The sequence below is a fragment of the Aricia agestis genome, chromosome 1, assembly GCF_905147365.1.
Source record: "Aricia agestis chromosome 1, ilAriAges1.1, whole genome shotgun sequence".
In the NCBI taxonomy this organism is placed as follows: Eukaryota; Metazoa; Arthropoda; class Insecta; order Lepidoptera; family Lycaenidae; genus Aricia; species Aricia agestis.
The window spans coordinates 16,028,569-16,053,036 of record NC_056406.1 but is presented as its reverse complement, the minus strand read 5'-3'; the positions used below and the strand labels follow the sequence as shown (position 1 = coordinate 16,053,036).

General features: G+C 37.1%; 3 protein-coding genes and 1 pseudogene across 4 annotated transcripts; 1 reads left to right on the top strand and 3 right to left on the bottom strand.

Annotated features, from left to right (window-relative positions):
• Nucleotides 1-1,219: 1,219 nt before the first annotated feature.
• Nucleotides 1,220-24,398, bottom strand: LOC121733449 (angio-associated migratory cell protein). The gene is made up of 5 exons (XM_042123745.1): nt 24,381-24,398; nt 2,509-3,162; nt 2,141-2,315; nt 1,816-1,932; nt 1,220-1,624 (listed from the first exon to the last, which is right to left on the bottom strand). The coding sequence occupies exons 2-5, from the start codon at nt 3,130-3,132 to the stop codon at nt 1,308-1,310; spliced, it is 1,233 nt and encodes a 410-aa protein (XP_041979679.1). The 5' UTR covers nt 3,133-3,162; nt 24,381-24,398; the 3' UTR covers nt 1,220-1,307.
• Nucleotides 8,539-10,695, bottom strand: LOC121732046 (annotated as a pseudogene).
• Nucleotides 10,692-12,105, top strand: LOC121733622 (39S ribosomal protein L10, mitochondrial). Of its 2 annotated transcripts, none has more exons than XM_042123967.1 (3): nt 10,692-10,895; nt 10,976-11,485; nt 11,777-12,105. In XM_042123967.1, exons 1-3 carry the CDS (start codon nt 10,877-10,879, stop codon nt 12,025-12,027), a joined length of 780 nt encoding a protein of 259 aa, XP_041979901.1. In that variant the 5' UTR covers nt 10,692-10,876; the 3' UTR covers nt 12,028-12,105. The 2 variants fall into 2 exon arrangements, with proteins under 2 accessions (XP_041979901.1, XP_041979977.1); XM_042124043.1 differs by having other exon boundaries at nt 10,693-10,884; nt 10,974-11,485.
• LOC121733540 (homeobox protein Mohawk) lies at nt 17,847-22,636 on the bottom strand. The gene is made up of 4 exons (XM_042123854.1): nt 22,540-22,636; nt 21,859-22,097; nt 21,262-21,421; nt 17,847-18,816 (listed from the first exon to the last, which is right to left on the bottom strand). Exons 2-4 carry the CDS (start codon nt 21,963-21,965, stop codon nt 18,247-18,249), a joined length of 837 nt encoding a protein of 278 aa, XP_041979788.1. The 5' UTR covers nt 21,966-22,097; nt 22,540-22,636; the 3' UTR covers nt 17,847-18,246.
• Nucleotides 24,399-24,468: the final 70 nt, after the last annotated feature.

The following is a 24,468-nucleotide window of genomic DNA, read 5'->3' as shown; positions in this document are numbered from 1 at the left end:
TTTTTCCCCGACGACACCCTGGGTGGTCGCCGGACCGCGCGTTCTTCTAAATCCGCTACTGAAAGTGTCTACTTTGGAAATTTTAAACTTTATGGAAAATCCATTTGGCCGTCACTGTCATTGTCGGCCAAATGGATTTTCTAACGTATAAGACGAAGACAGCAACATGGAAGTTAGCCCTGAATCCTGTCTTATTATTTATTAATAAAGCTGTCTGCTGTGTCGTATTTCTCAAAAAGAATGTGGGCTTAAGGTGACGCCGCGTTAAAGTAAAAAACCGTGTTGGATATGTTTTAGATTGCTTGTTTTCTATGCAATGCCAACACCATAGAAGGACCTTAACCAGCTCGGTGAAGGTCGTTCTATGGTGGGATCCTAGGCGATAATTTCAAATACATTGCAGGCGGAATCAAGCCGAACTTCCGCCGCGGAAATTCGGCATAGTGTGTTTAGACACTTATAGGACAGTATCACAGTAATACACAAGTTATAGTTCACAGTTTCATACAACAAAATCAGTGGAACTATAGACCCATGGGATGTATTATTTTATTAACAGTGCCTATGTCCAGTTACCGAACTTTCTATGAAAATAGCGCTTACATGGGCGTAGCGAGGTACGGCTACAAGAGCGATCGGTCGCTAATGCTCACGAGTTTCATATGGGGCATTCAATCCCAGTTCGCTCGCTCATATTTTGTTTTTAGCTCACCTTTAATACTCCCTTTCTTTCTCTCCTAAAGACCATATTATCACAATACGATTTTTTTAAATAAGCATTCAAGTTCTTTCAACATGAGTATAGTATAGCAGTTATTATATTTTGGGTTACGACGGCAGTTTATTTAACTTAGGGGTAAGTCGTTAAGCAAAAAAGCATGTTAATAACAATACACAAGATGTATTGTGATTTGTCATTTGTTCCAGTAAAATGAAGGGGAGCGATGCATAAGTCAACAATATGAGTCTGACATGCTCTGAGGTAAAGTTAAGTACTTGCTTGAAACTTAGAAAAAAAAAATACTTCAGTTAATTTACTGTCTACATTTCTACAAAATTTTATTAAAATATTAGATGTCATATAATAGATGTCAATATGTATGGACGATAAAGTGACACCAGATATAATATTATGAAATATGAATGTATACTAACTACTAGTACTACCAAAATTAAAAAATACTTAATGAATTATTATGCAATAAATATACAATATATATTAGATTAAATGTTATAATATTGTGAAACAGAGAACCACATACAAATAATGTACATCAATATTCCAGAGATATTATACTAACATAAAATTAGTCTTTATCATCCACCTTTCCAAATTTAAATATCCTTGCTGTTTTATCATCTGACGCTGTCAGTAGGATATTCTCTTTCTCGTTGTAAATTAGATCCAGAATCTCCGACCAGTGTCCCGTTAGGCCAAAACTCTTTTCCCCAGACCTTCCGTTGTACACTCTGACGGAACCATTGAGGCATCCAGTGACTAGTTGGTCTTTGACCCACAGCATTTTGGTGACACCTCCAGTTTTGTCCTCCTCCACTTTCGAACAATGGTGTCTCAACATCTGCCTTGAGGTATCCCATATTGAAACAGACCCAGTCAATGTGGCTGGAAAAAACACATTTCATTAATGCAACAGCAAAGATTTATCATTTAATAAATTATTAGCTTAGTACAGTAACATGGGCGTAGCGAGGTAAGGGCAGGGGGGCAGCTGCCATTTTTGACTTGGCACTTTGTTGACTGTTATATGTAGTGAATGCCATTGATAACGATGATAAATTTATTCCTGTGCTTACCTAAAGCAAGTAACCCTAATTGTGGGTCGGGACTGAAAGCAACAGTTTCTAATTCCTTTTCAGCTTCAAACTGTGCAACAATTTTTCCATTTGTAGATGTAGATAGGACAACTGTACCTGTAAGATTTACTGGTTAGTATTATTATTTTCAATGCAATGGAATGTACTGGTTAGTATTATTATTTTCAATGCAAATTTATTTATAATCAAAAATATTTAAAGCATATTTTGTTAAATAATAATTTAGTTACACTTTTTAATATTATATTACTAGTAACTATTAAGGTTTCAAATCCAATTTTTTTTTGTATTAAATTACAATTACCATCAGCAGATATTGATGCCATCAAATTGTTGTCTGGATGTGTATCAACTGCAGTAATACGACTTTGATGTATGGAAGATGAAATTGTTTGTAGAGCTGTATTATTTCTTAAATCCCAAACTTTCACTGAACCATCTTCATAACCAACTGCTAATCTTTTGCCATCTTTAAATAACTGAAAAGACATGACAAACACAAAATAAGAAATTTGAATGAAATTTTGATTGAAATTGAATGAAATTTAGGGTTCCGTAAAAACGAGACCCTATTACTAACTAAGACTTCGATGTCTGTCCGTCTGTCTTTCTCCAGACTGTATCTCAAGAATGGTAATAGCTAGAGAGTTGAAATTTTTTACACTTTTTTACCTTCCCACATTCAGCTGCTACAGTGTGCCCCTGTAGGACTTTTGTCTCTCCCGATGGTATTTTAATGACATAGATATTCCCAGATTCCCCTCCACAAATGAGAACTCTAGCTGCAAAGTGCCAAAGTCCCCAACTAGTCTCATCTGCTTCATATTCAAAAGCCAATGGCCAGGGTCCTTGCTGATTATCTTCCAGCTGGCACTTCCACACCTTAATGACACCGGTCATGTCAATGGTTGCCAAATATGCACCATCAAAACTAAATCCTGTGAATATTACTGAGTCTTTATGCTTAGGACAATCCATTACAATCTCGCCATTTTCGACTGACCACACGTACGCTTTATCGTCTTCACCCCCTGAGACTGCGAGCTTTCCATTAGGATGTAAGTCGCAACAGAAGACCGACCCTGTGTGTTTTTCAAATACTAGTAAAGCCTGATCTTCAGGCTTCTCCATTTCGATCTCTTCAGCCTCCTGGTCCATAATTTCTTCCATATCCTCTTCATCGAATTGTATTTCCTCTATTTCGTCAAAATATATTACCCCATCCTCGTCTTCCATGTTTCCAATTTCGTCACCGTTTATGGAGGATGGAGGAGTATCTGCTTTTATGTCCTTCATCTTATCGGATTATTTGACGTAACTATTTAAAATAAAATAAAATAAAAAACTCTTTATTCAAACAAACAAAAAGATCAATTTACACATGTTACAAAAACAGAAATAGTTTGAATTGGCGGCCTTACTGCTGGAAGCAGTCTCTACCAGGCAACCATAAACTTGTTATTATAATGCGATAATATTCTTTTAAAATCTGCTTGTTTCATAAAGTTATAAGTTTATAACCTTAAACAATGTTGTCTTCAGTGATCTAGATAAAAAATTTAAGTTAGCGTGAAACAGAAACAAAATAATTAAAATTTTGGATAAATAGGAAGTTCTACAACTCACTTTTATAAAACTCTTCTTTTTCCTTTAATACGTAAAATGTAAATCGCGAATTTATTGATTTTAGAACGACCTTAGAAAATGTGATGTTGACATAAATCATAATACGACATTTGAGTTTTGACTTTTGACATAATATTATGGTTGGGTTGCACCAACTAACTTTAACTATAACTGTAACTATAACTTTATCTACAATGCAAAATGTCAAATCTTTGGTTAAAGTTAAAAATGGACGCCATCAAGACGCCTTAATTAAAAGATTTTAACCTTAGTAGCTCACTTATAACATCTTACTTAACGATATCCTCGACAAATATCAACCGAGTGTCCCATCACTATAGATCGCCATGTTTAGTTCTTGGCAATATGGCGCCGGCCACACTTTTTTGTAGTTATGTCGCTTCCATCTGTTTCCTTATTCATTGCATAAAATGGCGAGCTAAAAATCCATCTAACTATATCCTCTATGGGTGCAACCTAACCTAATTGTTTCAAGTACCTACTGACATTTGCAATGTCAAAATTTTTCTTCTTCTCCTTCATCTTGAATGAAATAAAACAAAATAAAATAAAATCATGAAGTTAAGATTACCAGAAAAAATAACGTTACGTTCTGTTATTTTTTTAATAAATAATAAGTGATCAAACGAACTTACCTTGTGTGAAGTTCGATCATTATTATATAAATCGCTTCATTTTTCAGATATTTTATTCACAACGTAGTCCCTTTAACCTACAGGTGACTTTTTGCACGCTTTAAAAGACATTTATGAAACTAGTTACACTTACTAGTTATGACTCAAAAGTCAATATTGTAGTGGGTATTAATTATATCTTCAAATGAAGAGATTCATAAATAATAATGATCGAACTTCCCACAAGGTAAGTTCGTTTGATCACTTATTATATTTCATCGCTTCATTTTTCAGATATTTTATTCACAACGTAGAATTTTAGAGTTGAAAGTTTTTCCTTATAATAAGGTAATGATAAAAAATATAATATACAACATTTATATTATTTTATTTGTTTATCTTATAATTGGAAGAATTATAATAATCAATCAGTACACATAAAACTATTACATGATAGGTCTTATCTCTCTATGGAGGTAAGGCAAGCGGATCTTTCAAAAGTTCCCTCATCAAGGAGGATTCTATTGTAGAATCGAGTGAAAGTATTTGATGAAGGAGTCCATCCGACAGCCTTGCGGATCGTGTCGACGTCCAGGCCCGCGCGGCTCGCGACCGAGGTGGACGCGTGGCGAGTAGGTACTGTGCACACCGAACGTCGACACGTCCACTTCACTCTCCGATAGCACTTGCTTAATCCAGCAACTGATCGTTTGGGAAGTGGCTGGCTTGTGTGGCGGATTGTGAGTGAAAAACAGTTTACCGTCTTTTCAGATCTCTTATTTTTGGTGACGGAAATATAATCTTTTCTTAGAAATTGGACAAATCTTTGGATTATCGGTAAAAAATGGTTTAGCAGTAAAGGCTGCTCCTGTCCCGGAACGGAGGTCTTTATGATATCTGTAGTTAGAATCTTTGCATTATCCATACTAATATTATAAATGCGAAAGTATCTCTGTCTGTCTGTCTGTCTGTCTGTCTCACTTTCACGCCAAAACTGTTACGTGCTAGGGTTCGAGGATTTGGAGAGAAAGACCTGGTGACTCTCTTGAAGACTTTATTAACAATGCACTAAATACTAGGTCACAACACTTAGCACTAAGTCCAAACACTAATCACTAAGCACTATCACTGTCCTAGGTCGTAGCCAAGTCGAAGGTTTCACTTGTTCACTATTGATCACTTGTTGTCACTCGGAAATCATTCGTATCATCATCAGAAATCATTCATAACATCTTCACAAAATGGCGGCACTACTATTATTACCGGCGCAGCGACGACCGCCAGCGAGACGACGTCGAAATGGCACGCGCGGGCGAACTGAATTCGCGGCCCGCGAGAGCCCATATTTGTACTTGGGCGATGCCAGCGCCGCGAGCCGCGGCGCGGCGAGATCCTCGTGCGGCAATCGTAATTACCTTGTAAATATTTCTTATTCGATTTTTTTCTCTTTCGTGTTTTGTAAATATTTTTATCCCTTTCTTTATGTCTCTCTCTAATGTGTAAGAGCCAATAGAAATTAATCTTTTAACTTTTGTACAGACTTAGAATAATAATAATTATGTAAAATTTTTGTATATAAACCGCACAGATTGTTCAATAAACCTCTTCAGTTCACCACAGTATATCGAGTTTTACTCTATACTCCTCCGACCTCTAGTCAACTCTTAGAGAGACCAACCGGTCCTCTAAATATTATCTACCCGCAAATCCCAATAATATCGTACAGTTTATTTAGATGCTAAGCCTCTAAGTCCATAAAGAATTGCTAATAATTCTAAATCCATACTAATATTATATATCTCTGTCTGTCTATCTGTCTTGCTTTCACGCCAAAACTACTGAACCGATTGCAATGAAATTTTGTATGCAGTTATTCTAGAGTCTGACAAAGGACATAGGCTACATTTTGACGTGGGAAAATATCTTATTTCCATGAAAATATCGATGAAAATGAATTCGCATTGCGCGTGGCCAGCGCTCATCCTGGGGGTCCTGGGTTCGAGTCCCGCAGGCGGAACAAAAAGTTTTCAATGTTCCTGGGTCTTGGATGTGTATTAAAATAAAATTTCAAAAATCTTAAACATATTTTATGTATAATATTATAAAAAATCCAGAAATATATCGATGGAATGAACATTTTAGTTCTAATACGATTCAGCAGATGGCGTTTTATTTTTTACTTTATTGTAACATAGAACTAATCATACTTATTAGTTAGTATGTTTTTGTTTATAGTTTTTAATACGTTAGAATATTATGTTTAATAATATTATCACTTGGTATAATAATAATCAATCTATCTTATCTTATAGAACTCCTACTGCATTTCTAATATATGTGACAAGTTGACAACAGAAGGCGCTCTAAAATAAAGGAGTTCGAGTGTACCGTGTTGGCCTGTACTCCATCCAGAAAATATATCAATGCAATCAACATTTTAATTCTAATATATGAAAACAGATGGCGTTTTATTTTTTACTTCATTATTGTAACAGAACTAATTATACCTACTTTATTATATTTTGTTTTTATTCATAACTAGCTGTTGCCCGCGACTTCGTCCGCGTGGACTTTAGTTAATAGCGCGCGGTGTTAACAAAATTTGTGTCAAATTTAAAAACTTTTTAAAACCCTGGTAAGTGGTACCCCTCTTAGGGCCACGCTACACCGGATTGGCAGCGCTGAAAGTGCTCGCCTCGCCGCTGCCATTCCGGTGTGGCGCGGCCCTTAATTAATCAAAATACCCAAAAACAGCTGTGCAGTGTGCACATAATCTATACTAATATTATAAATGCGAAAGTATCTCTGTCTGTCTCTCTGTCAGTCTCGCTTTCACGCCAAACGCCAAAACTACCGAACCGATTATAATGAAATTTTGTATACAGATAGTCTAAAGCCTGAGAAAGGACATAGGCTACTTTTTTACTGGAAAAAAGGGTTGTAAGGGGGTGAAAATGCGTAAATTTATTCAAATTAAGTTAGTTCCAACAATTCATAATAGATGGCGCCGTGCGTCTTCTACATCGCGCTGACGCTTGCTCAAAAGTCTTTCTTTAAGACGTGGTATCATCTTACATTTAAGTTTCGATTTTTTTCGATTGTTATATCTATTCTACGGTATTAAATAACTCAGTACTTTATCTGTGCAGTGACGTAACCTTAAATCTATCAATGATAAATAGTTTATGGGTAAAGTTGTGTAATTGGAGGGCTAAATAAGCTTTAAAATTTGGCATAAAATATAAAGTTTAATATAAAAAAATGAAATACTTATTGTGTGCACACTGCACAGCTGTATTGATTTAAGGGGTACCAGGGTTTTTTTATAAAAGCTTTTGACACCAATTTTGTTGACATCGCGCGCTATAAACTGAAGTCCACGCGGACGAAGTCGCGGGCAACAGCTAGTAATTTATATGGTAAGTGCATTCACTAGCTGACCACTAACCGTGGACACGTTTGATATTGTAATTTGTGCCCCAGCCGGTTCGCGATGCGTCCGTGTAAATTTCCATTTTGTAACCTGCGTGTCGCATTGGATGCGATGCCGTTTTATAATATTGTTAATCCACCAAGTGAGATCCTCAAGAATAGAACAAGGTAATTTTGTCTTACGTTCGTAATTTGGATTTTCTAGTATTGAAAAATATCTACGGCCAGACTCGCCGCAAATAGATTTCCAATCAATTGAGAAAATTCTCGCAAAGTGCATTCGGGTATTATTTTTTTTTGCGCTAAACGTGCGATACTGTTTCTTTTACTATCTGGAAGTGAGATTATTAAATTTTTAGTATCGAAAAGAAACCCCTTAAAATTTACGCTTGGGTTTATCATAATTTATCACGAATCCCAGGCAGTGCAATAGTTTCAAAGTCTCATTTACGTTAGCTAAGCAATCGTCAATCAAAACCTTAAGGATGAAATAACTTCCTTTATAATTTTAGTAAAAACCCTAGGAAGTAAGAGCCACGGATAATCCATAGGGCATTGACGTGAACTCGTAAGTTGTGATCGAGATCTTAATATAATTAATATGCTTCCTTTAGGCCAATTGTTGCTAAATAACTGTCTTTAGGTATTAATTTAGCAGCTGTTTGATGGTCTTCCATCTAAAAAATGCGACTTTGAACAAAATTGTTAAATAGTTTTAAGTTTAAAGTGAAACGCTTACCCCAATTAGGCTTGGGGGCAAGAAATATTTTGGATACGAACTGGTCTTTGCATAGTGAACATTTTGTTACGGCGCCTAATTTGACTAGTTTTTAATTCGCAGTGGACATTTCTTGATGTTCCGATTTCAAAAAAGTATTACGAGGAACATTACTTTGATGAACTTCTTTGCAAAGAGGTACTATGTAGAGATCATTTTGTATTCAATCAAGAAATACTGCATTAAGACGAGATTTTGTAAATAATCTGATTCGGCCAGCATGTACCTTAGTCACTGCGGCGCCGGAGTACGCGGCTTGTTCGCCGTCGTGGGTGCAGACTGTTGCTGCATCAATTTCGCGTATGCTCGGCTCTGCGTCGTTGTTCTCCTCATACCTCGGTTGCCACGGTTCGGTGTATACCGGTGTGGGCCCGACCAGTTTCCCGAATTAGTATAGGAACGGTTATTATTGGAATGTGAACCGGAAGCTCTCGGATTGGTCTTTTGGATTTTTTGACCTCGTCGTTCGATCGCTTTAGCCGCTTTGATCTTTTCCGGCAGCTTGTTTCCGAAATGAGTGTCATCTCACTGAATCCTGGACGACATGATGTAGAAAGTTCTTGTCCAGGTTTGGTGTAATTACGTTTTATATTCTACTGTGAGCATTTGTGGGACGCAAGTCCGACAGCAAGCGACAGACGTTGCTTAGGTGGTGAATGACACTCTTCCTGTCCTCCCACTTAAGAGAATATCGAGAGCCCTATATTTAACAGCCGTTATACCACAACAAAGGTGTTGGTGGATAAATAAAATTTAATCTCAGTTCCTAGTGAATCGGAATCGGGCACAGCTGCTGAAATTTTAGCATTGAGTTTCGGTGCTTGTAGCAACCTGCAGTTGTCGGGAATTGAATAATCCTTTAATATCTTCTGCCGATTCTCTAATTTGTCAACCCTTTTGTTAGAAGGGGAAGCCATAATTTGGCTAAATTATCAAGAATTTTAGATCCATAGTCAGGAGTGTCACTAGTGGATTCTTCGAGAGCTTCCAAAATTTCGGGATCAAGTGCTTGATCCGCTGCCTCAGCATTTTATAATTGTTCCACCAGAACTGTTCCTGGAAGCGGGTTCTTCGGTTCCAATGTTTCTAGATTCTAGAATAACCTCGATTCCCGGAATGGATTCGGGTACTACGAGGGATGGAGCAGGGCTCCATCTAACGCCATTGCCTAAGTTTCGGCATTTATAGGTTTTTGCCCAGAATTGTTGTCGGCATTAAGAACGCCCAAAAACAAATTATATTATGATTATTATTATCATCACTTCAACGAGCAAAAGGCTCACGGCCTGCCCTGATGAAGGATTTAGTTTGATCGGACAAGGCTCACGGCCTTTCCTGATCTCATTTATTTGCAATATTATAACGGATAATTAATTATTGTCATCACTTCAACGAGCAAAAGGCTCACGGCCTGCCCTGATGAAGAATTTAGTTTTACCGGACAAGGCTCACGGCTTTTCCTGATGTCATTTATTTGCAATATTGTTAAGTGTTATTGTAATACAAAAAATTCCTACCTTCAGTATCAGATGGGTCTGATGATTCAACTTGTTTGCGGTGAGATAACGTTTACGTAATTATTTTTCGTTCGTAATGAACGATTTTTTCTTCTGCACTTCGTTTTGGCATTACGAACAACGTGGAATCAATAATAAAAATTATAAATAAAATAAAATTTAAAAACAAAAATTAAACTCTTATTAATAGAAAGGTGCGTGCTGTCGCCACCGTGCACGAAAAAGGAATGAGTCCAAAATGGCAGTCTGCCCCATCAACAACTCCGGCGGTGGTGGGGGTGGTAGGGGAATACTGACTTTTGAGTCATAACCGACTCTCAAGAGAGTAACTAGTTTCATAAATGTCTTTTAAAGCGTGAAAAAAGTCACCTGTAGGTTAAAGGGACTACGTTGTGAATAAAATATCTGAAAAATGAAGCGATGAAATATAAATAATATCGTAACGTTACTGCTTCAAGGGCATTGATAACGGTATGAAAATTTACTAGAAATAACGATAAAAGTTGAAATATATAATGCCTAACGGTAAATGTTGTAACGGTAAATATGACTTATAACGTAAATCACAGTATCATGTAGTTTTCACATTGTAAAACTAAATTTAAGCAAATTGAAAATCTTTATTTTGTAAATATTATGTCACAGAGTATTGATCTACAACATGGATACAACAAACACAAAGGGACAGAATATGTCAAAAAAGTGTTGCTATTGCTAAAAAAAAGTTTCGCCTCCTAGACATTCTTGACGGACATGAAAATTATCTATTTAACTTAATAACGTTATTTGAAGTTTTGCGGTGTGCTTAACCTTTGTTAATAAAAATCAAAAGTAAAAGAAGAAGACAAAGAAAAATATGTTTACATCTCATTTTTAGAATATAAGTTAAAACTTAAATTCTTTAATTTCTGTGAATCCTATAGTTTCCATACGAAATGAATATTGAAAATTAGGTTTACATTGGGATATTTGTTAGTCACTGCATTCAGATTCATTTCAAACAAAAATATAACCTTAAACAGATTAAGACCAACAAGAAAATATAGAAAACCATGGCAAATTTAAATAAAGGTAAGTAAAATGTTTTAATAAACAACAGTATTTAACCCTAGACAAGTTTCTATTTTTACTAAACGAAACTTTAATTTTAGCCTTTTTACAAACTTCAACACCATTTCTTATTGCTAAGCGATTCCGAGGGAAGATTAACATTCAGAAGCCACGAAAGCCTCATTTTGAAAAACAACTACTATTAGATTTATCTAAACCCTTTTTCGGTCCTCGCAAAAATACATTACCCGAAATATCGCTCTGCGAAAAGGGTAAAAAGGAATGGGCCAAAATAGAGATCGACAATCCTTTCGAAAGGATTTTGGCCAGGGAATGTCTGGAGTGGTTCAATACTTCCAAGATGGTAGTATTTATTCATGTGAATTCTATAAGCATGGAAGAGAAGACACCTGTGTATGCTGCATTGAAAAAGAACAATATGCATTTAAGGACGTATGGAAAAAAAATTGTGAAAATGGCTACAACTGGAACTCGCTATGAAGCTGTGAATCATCTTTTTACATCACATCAGAACGTAATTTTTGGACAGCCAGAAAATTCAGCAAAAATGTTTAACATTCTCAAAAAGGCACCTCAGTTGATTGTAATGGGTAAGTACAATTTAATGTAAATTCCTTGCAAGTATAATATTATTGTTCACTAAGTATGGTCAGAGACCAGAGTTACTTAATATGTGCTAAGTAGGTCCATCATCTGCCTATGAATAAATTTCTTTCAAGGTACATAATTGTACCTTTACTTCTTATATCCAATCAAAAATTATTTTTATTTTTTGTCCACATTCTTTTACTTTCTTACCTTAAAGTAAAACTCTATAGTCTAACTACCGGAGTTGTAAGTAATTATACCTGTACTCAAATTTTTGTATTATTTTTTTGCAGGTGGAATAATCCAAGATAAGCTTTTGTCAAAGAATGAGCTGGTTGAGTTTAGTAAGTTACCTAATCTCGAAGTAGCGAGAAGCCAACTCTGCTCGATACTCCAAAGTGCTGGGTCCAGTATTGTTGGACAACTTAATCAGAGTCAGCAGATGCTCGTTGGCCATCTTGAAAAACATGTGGAAATACAGAACAGTTCAAAAGCTGATAGTTCTCCTAGCCAAGACAATGCAGAAGATAGCCCCGCAAGCTGAAGTAGATGGTTATAGATTACTTTATACTACATAAATACCAATGGTTAGTTTATTGTTGTAATATATTATTAAAATATATTTTTTTTTCATTCATAAGCTCATAGAAATAACTGAAACTTGTTATGAATATGGGAACACTTAGCTTCAGCTAAACTATAAGTGCCAAGACATTTGACGACCTTTGTGGCTCAGTTGGTGGCGCGTTGGTAGCGCTAGCCGGGGGTTGCGGGTTCGAATCCCGCTGACGGAACAAAAAGTTTTCAATGTTTCTCGGTCTTGGATATTGTGTATTAAATACATTATGTATGATAATATAATAAAAATCTTAAATATATGTATAATATAAAAGTGTTAAACATATTTCCGTTGTCTGGTACCCGTAACACAAGTCCTGCAGGTACTTAGCATGGGGCCAGACTGACTTGGTGTGAAGCGTCCATAGATATTATTATTATTAAGATAGGCACCTAAATAAATTGAATAAAATCTCATTCCACTAGACAGGGTTTCTTAACTATTGTTCGCATTTACAAGAGTTATTCGGGTGCTTTCACAAAAATAGGGCAACTATACATATAGCCGCAGCACATTTTACTTAAAATAATTTATAATTATTTACTACAGCTATTGCTAAATAATAGTTCACAATGTGTTTAATTTATACCCCAAATTATGTTAAAATTGACATTATACTATATCTTTAAAATTTGTTTTATGGGTCAAATGTCAGTCCCTAGGCGTGGCCGATATGTTATTCCTAAACACAAAAAATCGTATACGAAATTTTGTGTTTAGGAATTACAAGAAGCATTAAGTTTATACCTATTTTTATATATATTTTTTAATTTTATAAGTACTCGTAGCTAATTAGATCAGTATTTTGCAGTTAAAATAAACAGGAATTTAGGAATTACAAAAAGCATTATGTTTAAGTATACTTATTTTTATAATTTTTTTTTTAAATTTTTAAGTACTCGTAGCTAATTAGGTCAGTATTTTGCAGTTAAAATAAACAATAATTATTTTTTCTCGAATGAGCCAACTTTATTCGCCAGGCCCTAGCCACATACGAATTTTAAAATTTCGCGACATCATTTTAATGAAAGTTGAATTTTATTGGTGACTTTTAAAGTAGATAATACATGAAGTTATTCGCTGACAACACTCGCTTTGCAGCGGTCACTTTATTATAGGGACTGACGTTTTATACGATAATATCAGTACTATAACGAAATACATATATTGTTTAATCCTTATCAACTGAAAAAATAGAATAGATTGAAGAAAAACAATTATGGAAAATATATCAAGGGCTAAAACTCATCAAACAGAGCTAAAAAACTCACACGCAGGGCTTACGTAGGCCTGCGCCAGGGCTGCGCGCCGCGCCCCCCTCACTCGATATTGGACCACCGCCGGTGTGCGCATGTCAAAATGTCATACTTATGTAAATCATATTGTATCAATAAATCGTATTGAGTCTAAAATTTCAATTCTTCAGCTATCATCGATCTTGAGACACAGCCTGGAGACAGACAGACAGACAGCTGATAGACAGTCAGACAGCGAAGCCTCAGCCGTTTTTACTCTTTGGTTACGGAGCCGGTAAAAATTAAGAAAAGAAAAACAGAGTTGGCCAGATGGTTCAGAGATTTTATGTTCCCCAGATCAACAAAATATATCAGTCCCTAATGAAAGTCGTCAGTCCCTAGATACCAAAATTTGTAAAACTCTAAAAATCTCCTAAAATAAGGCATAAAGTGACTGGCCCTTTTAGATAAGACACAATTAATTGATCACCTATCATGTACACTAACAGCGAATTTAATAACAAATTATTCATTAAATATGATAAAGACAAAATACCTTCAAAAGTTGCCCTATTTTTGTGAAAACACCCATTCACCCTTTTGCCTCAGATTAGAAAACTTAGGAGCTTTTAGACCCCTTTTCCTGTCTTGCGTATTATCGCCCGCGTCCGCGTGTAAGTTGCCCGAATCCTATCATTTTATAGATTTCCTGTCTTGCGGGCAACACGCGCTAATACAAAGTATTAGCTCCGTGCTTCACTCGCATGCGGACTAGAATCACGCGCGGGCGATAATACGCATGACAGGAAAAAGGCCTTTGGTCAATATTTAGAGTCATGCAGAATCTTACTATGTAACTAATAACTATGCTGTAATTTGTCCATGCCATAGACCAGGGGTTCCCAAACTTATTTTGTATACTGCCCACTTTAGTGAATAAATTATTTATAGCGCCCCCCCCTCAACAACTCCCTTTTTCACTTTTACTAAAACCCGCAAGAGTTAATATGATATCAGGTTCCCATTTGCTCAACAGAACAGTTGCAAGCCGCCACGTTTGGTAACACCTAAAAGGCCTTCTCTAAAGTTACAATTCACCCCCCAGTCTCTACACGACGCCCCCATTTTTTTCTGGGTCCCACACCCTGTAGGCCTACAGCGCCCACAAGGGGGTGTTATCGCCCGCTTTGGGAAAGGCTGCCATAGACCAATAATTATAGCGCAGTAAGTTTACGAAATCCAATCGAATGGAGATGGGAATACCCAGATTTTACCTAACAAATATATCAGGGGTTTTTGTTTAGGTACAATTTACATACATTGAACAACTTGAGAAAATTGCATTTTCTCAAGTTAGTTATGACTTATGTTGGACTCCAGCGCAAGTAACTTAATCTACTAGTTCCACTAGAGCAGTGGTCCCCAACCTTTTTTTAATGCGGGCCACAAACATGTTTTGGTCTTGGAGTCGCGGGCCGCAATAAAATTTTTTAGGGTTAAAAAATAACGTTCTTCAAAATTAACGATTTAAAAGTGAAAAAATCACGACTTTCACGATGACTACATTAAATTGCCGGTGGTCGTGAATTTTTAAAATGGTTTAACATCACGCGGGCCACAAATAATAGTGAGGTCACTGAAGGTTTTCACCTCCGATTTCGTTGAACCTCCATCGATTTTCATGAAAATTGGTGAGTAGGTGGGGGATACCCTAAGAAACAAAAGTGACATAGTGCCAACTTGCGCTTTTGCCCTGGGGGTGGACGCCAACACTTCTCGGGGGTGAATTTTTTTAAATAAAAATATCCCCAGGAATCGATAGACGTGCACACTGTAAGCAGTTCTTCGATTAAATCAATACTTTCTGAGTTATTAGATCAAAGATTATGTTTTTGCGTGAAAAAATACATGTCTTAAAGCGGTTTTTCATAATTAACTAAGAAACTATAGGTTTTTACGAAAAATGTGTAATTACCAAAATTAAAGCCAATAAAATAACAAACCAATTTCTACTCTGAAATACCTTCTTATAATCATCCAAAGTGAGCTATAGGTGATTGTTACATGTATATTTTCTTTCGGTGAGTACCTAAATCTAAGCATTCAAACTTAAACAACAGTAAACCGATTTATGACATGTAGTATCAGAGAAGTTGATTCCTAGGCAGATGGGGGACCTACGTAGCTTGGTCGCGTTACGTCAAACCCAGCCGACAGATAACAATTATCATTAAATTGATATGATCCGACCAAATGACGTTGGTCTGTCAACTGCCTAGGAATCAATTCCCTCGATGGTACTTCCTTAAGACTTTTAAAGTGCTTAAAATACCTTTCTAATGAGCATTGTAAAAAGTTTTGAGCAAGCATAGTAAACAGCATTTTGAGCAGGTTATAGGCCTCTTGGATATCGTTGCTAAGTTACGGCAACGCCGCGGGTCGGTTGACGGCGGAAACTCACGGGCGCTTTTCTCATATGATTCTCATGCAAGTAAGCACTTTTTTGGTAATTGTTTATATTTTTAAGCACGATAAAAAGTAATGAGCCAAATTATTATTGATTGTGAACTTCATAATATTTCCGCAGACTTTTTCCGCGGAAAATCAGTACTTGTCGAAAGCTAGGTATATTTACTTAAATATACACGATCATCATACATTCTTTCAAATTCATTGAATATGATTTTTTACTCTGTATTTATTTATTTGTAAGATCATCTTCTTAGTTATTACTTATTACTAAAAACAGGTTGTTTACCTAATTAAAAATTATAGAGCACAAACTAATTCCAAAGCAAACATGTTCATGAAGTCTTCGAAATCCATGATGATGGAGAACGAATCATCCGTGGTAATCGACTGTACGACGTGAAAGTGGAGCTGTGTATTGAATAATCTAATGTGTATTTTGTTAATAATGTGTATTTTGTTTTGAACATAACTTCGAAAATATCAAACCTACGTAAAAAATTATAAAAAAAGAAAATTGTGTCCATTTTCTAAGAAATCTTTTGGATTTCTTTTCATTTTTATTGCATGAAAAATAACCAAGATAGAGACGTTTAAAGCCTAAATTTTACTGCGAGAACCATGAAACCGGGACCTTTTAACTCTTATTTTTTTAAACCAAGGATTTTAAAAGGTATTTTTCAAGACGATCTTAAAGCTCTTAAAATTACCTTTAAAGTGGTTTTTGAATGAATCCGATAACTTAAAAATTACCAGAGATTTGGCATGAAAATATTGTAGGAAAACCTGTCAATAGGTACATCTATAACAATATTATAAATGCATAATTATTGTTTGGTCTATCTGCTACATCTTAACACCCAAACCGTTCAACCGATTTTGCTAAAATTTAGTATGAAGATACTTTGAGTCTCCGGAATGGACATAGGATACTTTTTATCCTGAAAAAAATGTACGGTTCCAGCGCGATTGCAGGCATCCTCTAGTCCTTACTAAATACACGTTAATCTTTTCAAGTCTTTCTATATTCAGAACGTGAACGGAACGCTAAACGTCTACTCGAGAGAGGGGCTTTTTATAATGATGTGCGTCTATTAAATGTTTCAGTCCAGCAGTTTCAGCTGCATCATTTTTTTGCACAGAGGGTAGTTTGATATCGTAGTTTGAAAATTTTGAATTGAGTTAAGTTAATGAAGTTTGAAATAAATTAATAAAATTTGTCTTAACTATGAAAAAATAGTCGAACTCATTAAAGCTGATAAAAAACTTAAAATAAAAACTTAAAGCTTATTATTCACACAAGGAGTAGTTTGCAGGGGTGGAAATTTTCGCAAAAAAATTAAATTAAAATTAATATTAAGTAAAGACACTGAAAAAACATGGGTTTAGAAACTTAAACCTATTAACTTTTTGAACCCAATTTTTACAGTGATTTTGCAATAAAGGGGGACTTTTAGGGATTTACTTATAGTTATATATTTTCACTCTTATCCAAAAATTATATCATAAATATCAAACAAACTGTTCATGTAATGTAAATATGCGATTTTAAAGCTCAGGAATACAAAAAAATGTTTTTTTCACGGTTAAAGGGATGGTTGATAAAAGGGTTAAAAAATTAATTAAGTACTTAATCATATAAATCATGAATGAAAACAGTAAAACATATTTTATTTTATCAAATTAAACACAATTAGTTAAACCTGGTTAAATTAAATTAATTAAAATGGTTAAATCTGCATTTTTCTATTTTTAACAAAAGCGGTTGAAATCACCCCTAAAATACAAAAAGCGGAATACGAGCGTATTGCACTTTTAAAGTAGAAGGTTTAACGTACTTAATCCCAAATTTTTATCCACATCGATGGAGGTTCAACGAAATCGGAGGTTGTACCTGATTTTTGCCTTCATTTACTGCACTATAAAGTCCCAGCGCGGGCGGGCCGCGGGTTGCTTTTTATTGGAGTAAAAAAAAAAACTAGTGGTTAATTATATTTTTATTTAAAACCAATCGTTGGTTAAATATATTTAAATTTAAGAGATCATAACATTGGCATATTCCTAACTAGTAAATACGGATTGAGCAAACCCATTGTAAAATTATACAATACAAGATAAGGGACAGAAAGAAGGTACAGACACGAATGTAGAAAGAAATTTCAAACGTAAATACGAGTAAGTACATAGTTGTCTATGTAAAACTATAGGGAGTTAAATCTGCTGTAGTTAAAATAAACTGAACTAAAACATGATAAAAATTACAAGTAAACTTTTATACAAGCACGGATAAACATGTTCAAGCTTCTCGCTTTAATCATCGCGCGAAAAGTATCTCAATTTATGGTCATCCGTCATTGAAGTATTGGGATACTTCAATGACGGATGACCACGGGTAACCTAAAGCTATACCTAAATCGGCAGATGTGCCAGATGATGAGAGTTACGAGGCAGTGAGGCCGTGCGTGGCTGATGCCAGAGCTGTTAAGGCGACCGCGGCCTCCACTTCGTCTCTGTCGTGTCTGATCGTGTTTGCGATGACTCGTTGAACTTTTATATCCTGCTTCTTGGATTTCGCCTCCTCGGCCCACCAGGAGTAATTTTTCTCGCTAGGCTGAAATCGCGCTGCGCTCTCTAGCCATTTGCTCAAAAGTATAGGGCTGTTTATGGTTTTGGGCTCGCAGCTATATTTGTCGCATCGCTCTATTTCGTTGTAGTTGTTATTGAAGCTTTGGAACGTTTCGAGCGAGCTGGAGGAGCCATCTGTGTCGTAGGAATCTTTTGGCGCTTTGAAATCGTCGTCCAGTCTGTCGTCTGTGTTTGTGCCCTCCTCCTGGTTTTGAGAAAATTCCGGCTCGCTCCAGATGCTGTCGTCTGAGCAGATGCTAAACTGCTCGACGTTGCCTTGCGCGCGATCGTTGTAGGTGCGTATGAGATGTCCCCATGTGAGTTGGTTGCGATCTGAGTTAGCGTTCTTTAGTTTTCTCCGCCAGTTTGCAAACCAGTTGCAAATCTGCCAAAAAAAATATGTGATCGTTAGTAAAGATAAGTCCAATTTACAAAAACCTTTAAGGAGGATATCCCAATTAATACAAACGTTTTCAAGTTCAGGAGGTCGTTAATACATTATTTTTTTTTTGCTGAAGGCAGGTCAAGTAGCCCTGATGTCACTGCGACCCTTGAGAATCTATTGTGACTCCTTCGCATTAGAGTACCGTCCCCAACCCAATGCTGCTCATAAATTGAACGATGTGGTTGGGGTTGGTGCCACGAATTTCCTCGGATGTGTATTCGTAGCAACCAAGGTGTCTGTTCCTGCTCTGTAGTAGAGCACCGGCGTGAAACAGCGCTTGCGCTGTGTTTCGCCGAGTCAGTGAGTTTACCGGAGGCCCAATCCCCTAACCCCTAACCTATTCCCTTCCCTACCCTCAAATATTCCCTTCCCTTCCCTTCCCTACCCTCCCGTATTATCCTATTCCCTCTTAAAAGGCCGGCAACGCACTTGCAGCTCTTCTGATGCTGCGAGTGTCCATGGGCGACGGAAGTTGCTTTCCATCAGGTGACCCGTTTGCTCGTTTGCCCCCTTACTTCATAAAAAAAAAAAGATTCTTAATTGATTCCTACCCATGGTGAGCACTATTCCTGACAGTTTCTTGTGAAAGCCAGAAATTAGTGCCTTAGAGTGTTCAAGGCCAGGGGTCTCAACCCATTGCTTCCTGCTCAGTTTGCGAACCCAGTCCTCGAGCACTTGCTTTGTGGTACTGGGAGATATTCCACAGACTGGTTCTGGGCCATATATGAGACTCTCAGCCCCAAGCCTAGCCAGTTCGTCCGCGGTTTCGTTACCGGGGACGTTACTGTGGCCCGGGACCCATACTAGGCGTATTTTGTTGTCCTTTCCTAGCATGTTCAACGTCTCAATGCATTCCAGAACCAATTTTGACGAAACTTCTGCAGCAGTCAGTGCTTTAAGTGCAGCTTGACTATCAGAGAAGATAAAAATATTTTTGTTAACTAGCGCCATCTCTAGGCTTTCTAGTAAGCAACCGATGATTGCGAAGACCTTAGCCTGAAACACGGTCGCAAACTCCCCCAAACTGGCATGTTTGCCTCTTGGGGCCTGCCTCCGTAGATTCCGGCTCCCGCACGGTTGTCTTTCCTTGATCCATCTGTGAACCAAACAATATCGCTAGGGCGAACATCAATTGGGATTTTTCCTTCCCAGTCCTCCCTGGCAGGTATAAGAACCTGATATTGCTTCGAAAAGCTATGCACCTTGATCATGGCATCTGATGGCATGTCCATGATGGGTGATTCACGAAGAGACTGTTCTAGCTGTCTAAATGGGGTGGAGGCCCAATTTGTCCTGCCTGCCGTCCTGGCCCTGAGAGCCGCCTTTCTGGCCTCCATCTGAACAAGCAGAGGAAGCGGAGTTAGGTTGATCAGGGCCTCGAGGGAAGCGGTGGGTGTTGACGAGAGCCCACTCGTGATTATTAGGCATGCCAGTCTCTGAACGCTGTTCAGATTTTTACGACAGTTTACTTGTTCAGCCTTTTTTTGCCACACTACGCAGCCATATGTGGTAATCGGTCTCACTATGGCTGTATATATCCATAGCATTGCCTTCGGCCGAATACCCCATTTAGAGCTGACAAGCTTCCAACAGGAACCCAGAGCACATCTAGCTTTTTTCGTAATATACTCGATGTGCTTATTCCCAGTGAGTCCTTTGTCTAAGATTACTCCTAAATATTTGACTTCACTCGCAAACTTAACAGTTTTCCCGAAGAGTGTTGGGGGTCTTAGTCCCTCCAACTTCCTCTTTTTGGTGAAAGGTATCAAGACCGTCTTATCAGCGCTTACTGTTAGCTTGACCCTTCGGCACCAATCCTCGACGACTCATAGTGCTGACTGCATTAACCCAGCGACCACTGATGCGCATTTGCCCACCACTAGAATCGCTAGGTCGTCAGCGTACCCTTGAGCGTAATATCTTCCGAGGTTCAGTTCCCTTAGTAGGTCGTCCACTACCAGGGACCATTCCACAGGTGACAACACACCTCCTTGAGGGCAGCCTTGCGTCAGCCTGATTAAGAGTGTCAGGTCCATGATGGTCGATGAGGCTTCCCTATTGTCGAAAGTGGCTTTGATCCACTGTACATTAGTTGGATCCATGTCCCTCAAAGCCAGGCTATTTGTGATAGAACTGGTTGAAGTGTTGTCGAATGCACCTTCACTAATTATACAACTAATTATACAGCGCCGAGTAAGATTCGAATCATAAGACAATAATTATTGTCAAGTGAAGCAAATTGTGTTTGATGAAACTGAGACGAAAATAGTGCCTATTTATGTACAAATAGCGAGTCCTGGCAATAATCCAATTAGGTTGTTTGTGGACACGGATCACGTTAAAGGAGCATTAACTTTTACATTGGAGTAATTACTAAAAACATACCTGTATATAAGTGAGTCCGGTTTCTCGTGATAGTTGTTTTTTTTCTTCGCGGTTGGGGTAGGGGTTCTCCCGTCGGCGCACGAGCCAATCTTTTAAATATCTTTTTATTTCTGGCGTAAACAACCTCTTCTGCGGCCGCTGACCGGCAATTAAACATCTTCTGCAAATTAACAGTTTTGATGAGCATTTTTAATAGAGCTTTAGAAATTCTTTAGCTCAATAATAGTGTTTCACTATAACACGAGTGATAACAATAACACCAATTAATTAATGTCCTTCGCAATCATTGAAATTGAAATAACAGTCCATGTTATTCTATTAAAACAACGGTTCTAGAAAGACAATTAAGGACTTAAATACCTACGGTTTTTTTCAATTGTTCCGGAAATGTAATGTTGGAACTTGGAATAACCATTCTAAAGTAGGTACACAAAAGTATTCTCTATAAATATGATATTGTTCTAAAAGCTCCCAGATATCATAAATTGCGGTTGACCTTTTATTTTTAGTTTTAAACTTGAGTTATTGTTTCGTCGAAAACGTCGCACAAAGGAAATTTTGTACGAAATATGAAAATAGTGAGTCATGTTTGCTTACCTCGTGTGTCGCTTGTTCCTGACGGGTCTCGAAGATTTCCCACTGTCCTCTCTCGGCCCGTCCATCCTCTGCGCATTTCCCTCGTGAACCCTCTGTATGAGTGTCATTTGATATTCGTATATTCAGTCGAAGGATTAAGATGTGTCAGTTTCGAGCTGCGTGCACGTGCGCTGGGCGACGGCGCTTCGACCACGACTCGTGTTTTGTGAGCTCCGAGCGCAGCGGGGGATGCTGGTGATCTATTAAAAAATAAGGACATGATGACACAAATAGATACTCACATAGCAAGGTGTATGCACCACCGAAACATGCAGCGAACGCATTGTTACTCCGCGTTGATGTAACTAACATGACGGCCACATTCCAGAGATCGGGTACATGTATTTCACTCGCGACGACTGTTCGACTGCGCCACTAATTACATCGATACAATTATGAAATGAACGCTAAATGCACTTTCTTTTGACTTCGTCGAATTGTGCTTTTGTATTCAGCAAACGTCGTATAAAACAAAAAACATGTTAATTATTACGTGTTCGCTCGAGGTCACGCTTTTCAGGCAAGAATAAAAGGTGAGCTTGTAACAGAGATTTTTAAAAATGTTTCTAAAAAGTTGATGTACGTTAAATGATTTAGTATTGATTTTAATTTAAAAAATATAGTGTTAAATTATGTACGAACCTGGTTGCGGAAAAGCTTAGAGACGGTGTGAAAATGGCGCTGGACTTGCGGGCGACCGCAGCGCCGCGGCGCGGGCGGCGCACGCGCAATTTCATGTTATTTCAGGACGGCTCCCGCGATGTCTTCAAAGTTTATAGTAGTTAGAATGCACAAAACAACAAAGAATTATTGTTTTTGAGTTTGTTGTTCGCGCGTAGTTTAAATCATAATTCGTATCTGTTTTTGAAGTTGACGTGTAAGTTTTTGGAGTTGTTTTAAATACGTGGGAAAACTTAAATTAAAATGTTAATTGTAGTTGAACATTAGAAATATTTTAGGTCTTAGTAAAAATGAAAGTTATACTACTTTTAAGTTAATTTGGATGTTTACATCAAAATTAATTTATCAAGAAATTGCAACTCTACCAAAATATTGTGATGCTTTCTATTAATATAATAATTGCATTAGGTAATACGTGTTTTGTACCTAGTTACTAGTTAGGGAGCATTTATAATTTTATAACTTTTATGCAGGATGGTTTCAAAGATCAAAAGTTATTAAAAGGAAGTCTGCTTGCTGAATATTTCCTTATTTGTAGAGTTTTGTAGACTTGAGTACGAAAAAAAAGCTTCGCTTCTTTTGCTTCTAAAATAAAATAAAATATCTTTTTATTCAAAATTTTCGTATCATAAATACGCTTTTTGAACGTCGTAGAAAGAAGAAACTAAGGTGCCTACCACCGCGGCACCGGTTCGGAAACTAACCCGGCGAGAAGAACCGGCAGCGCGGCGTAAGAAACTCGTCGTCCGATTTACGAGTACAAGAGATAACTTTTGTAGCATAATGTAAGAAATTTCATGTAAGTACTTACTCGTATTATTAAGAAAAATTTGGGGGGAGGAGAAAAATCTCGACATCATCTCGAAAAAACTCTATAAAAATGTGTTATTTAGATGATAGACCTACGCGAGAAAACATGTAGAGTGAGATATCTCGCTGGCATATTATGCTAGGCAGGCTGGACTCTGGTATAAAAAAATCATGAAAATTGACTTTTATTAATTTGACTGAAAATATATTTTTGCTACCAGTAAGCTGGCTGAGTTGACATAGTCTATACTGCACGTTGCAATTTTCGATTGTCCTTGTAAATCTCAAGATGATGCAACTAGCACAGAATTTGCATCATTTGTTAATGGTAATTTCGAAGCTATGGTTGCAGACTGCAGTCATCTTAAGTTCTTAACTTTATTCAGTCAAATCCACAGATGACAAATCAATTCAATAATCGGCCAAGTGCGAGTCGGTCTCGCGCACGAAGGTTCTGTTATCCGTACCGTTTATAGAGCAAACTAAGTAGACCAAAAATGTGTATTTTGTATGGGAGCCCTTAAATTTTTATTTTATTTAAATATTATTATTAATTATTAAAGTGCATAATATAATTACGGCTTTTGTGAAAATTTCAAGTGCCTACCTGTTGTCATCATTGATACCGAGCAAAAAATGTTTGAAAAATCACGTTTGTTGTATGGGAGCCCCCCTTAAATATTTAATTTATTTTGTTTTTTAGTATTTGTTGTTATAGCGGCAACAGAAATACATAATCTGTGACAACTCTCTAGCTATTACAATTCTTGAATTACAGCCTGGAGACAGACGGACAGACATCGAAGTTTCAGTAATAGAGTTCCGTTTTTACCCTTTGAGTACCTACGGAACCCTAAAAATCAAGTTGTAGTTTAATAATTTATAATTTCTGCCAGACGTATCTAACCGCCCGCGCCGCGCCGCGCCGTACTCAGAGACATAATATTTTAATTATGATTAAGCTGAAGAAGAAGAGTTTGACAGATAATGTATTGTATTAAGTGAAAATTTTGAATTAATTATTTGAAAATCAGCTAAACCATGTCGGACGTTGTTATAAATATTGAGACACAATATTTG

Excerpts from the sequence above, each read along its gene's own strand:
- LOC121733540 (XM_042123854.1), bottom strand. The coding sequence starts at position 21,965 with ATGACACTCATACAGAGGGTTCACGAGGGAAATGCGCAGAGGATGGAC. Across the intron at positions 21,422-21,858 it reads AGGAACAAGCGACACACGAG|AAGATGTTTAATTGCCGGTC; the intron begins GTAAGCAAACAT and ends GTTAATTTGCAG. Across the intron at positions 18,817-21,261 it reads CCGGACTCACTTATATACAG|ATTTGCAACTGGTTTGCAAA; the intron begins GTATGTTTTTAG and ends TTTTTTTGGCAG.
- LOC121733622 (XM_042123967.1), top strand. Across the intron at positions 11,486-11,776 it reads ACCTCAGTTGATTGTAATGG|GTGGAATAATCCAAGATAAG; the intron begins GTAAGTACAATT and ends ATTTTTTTGCAG.
- LOC121733449 (XM_042123745.1), bottom strand. The coding sequence starts at position 3,132 with ATGAAGGACATAAAAGCAGATACTCCTCCATCCTCCATAAACGGTGAC. Across the intron at positions 2,316-2,508 it reads TAGCAGCTGAATGTGGGAAG|TTATTTAAAGATGGCAAAAG; the intron begins GTAAAAAAGTGT and ends ATGTCTTTTCAG. Across the intron at positions 1,625-1,815 it reads ATTAGGGTTACTTGCTTTAG|CCACATTGACTGGGTCTGTT; the intron begins GTAAGCACAGGA and ends TGTTTTTTCCAG.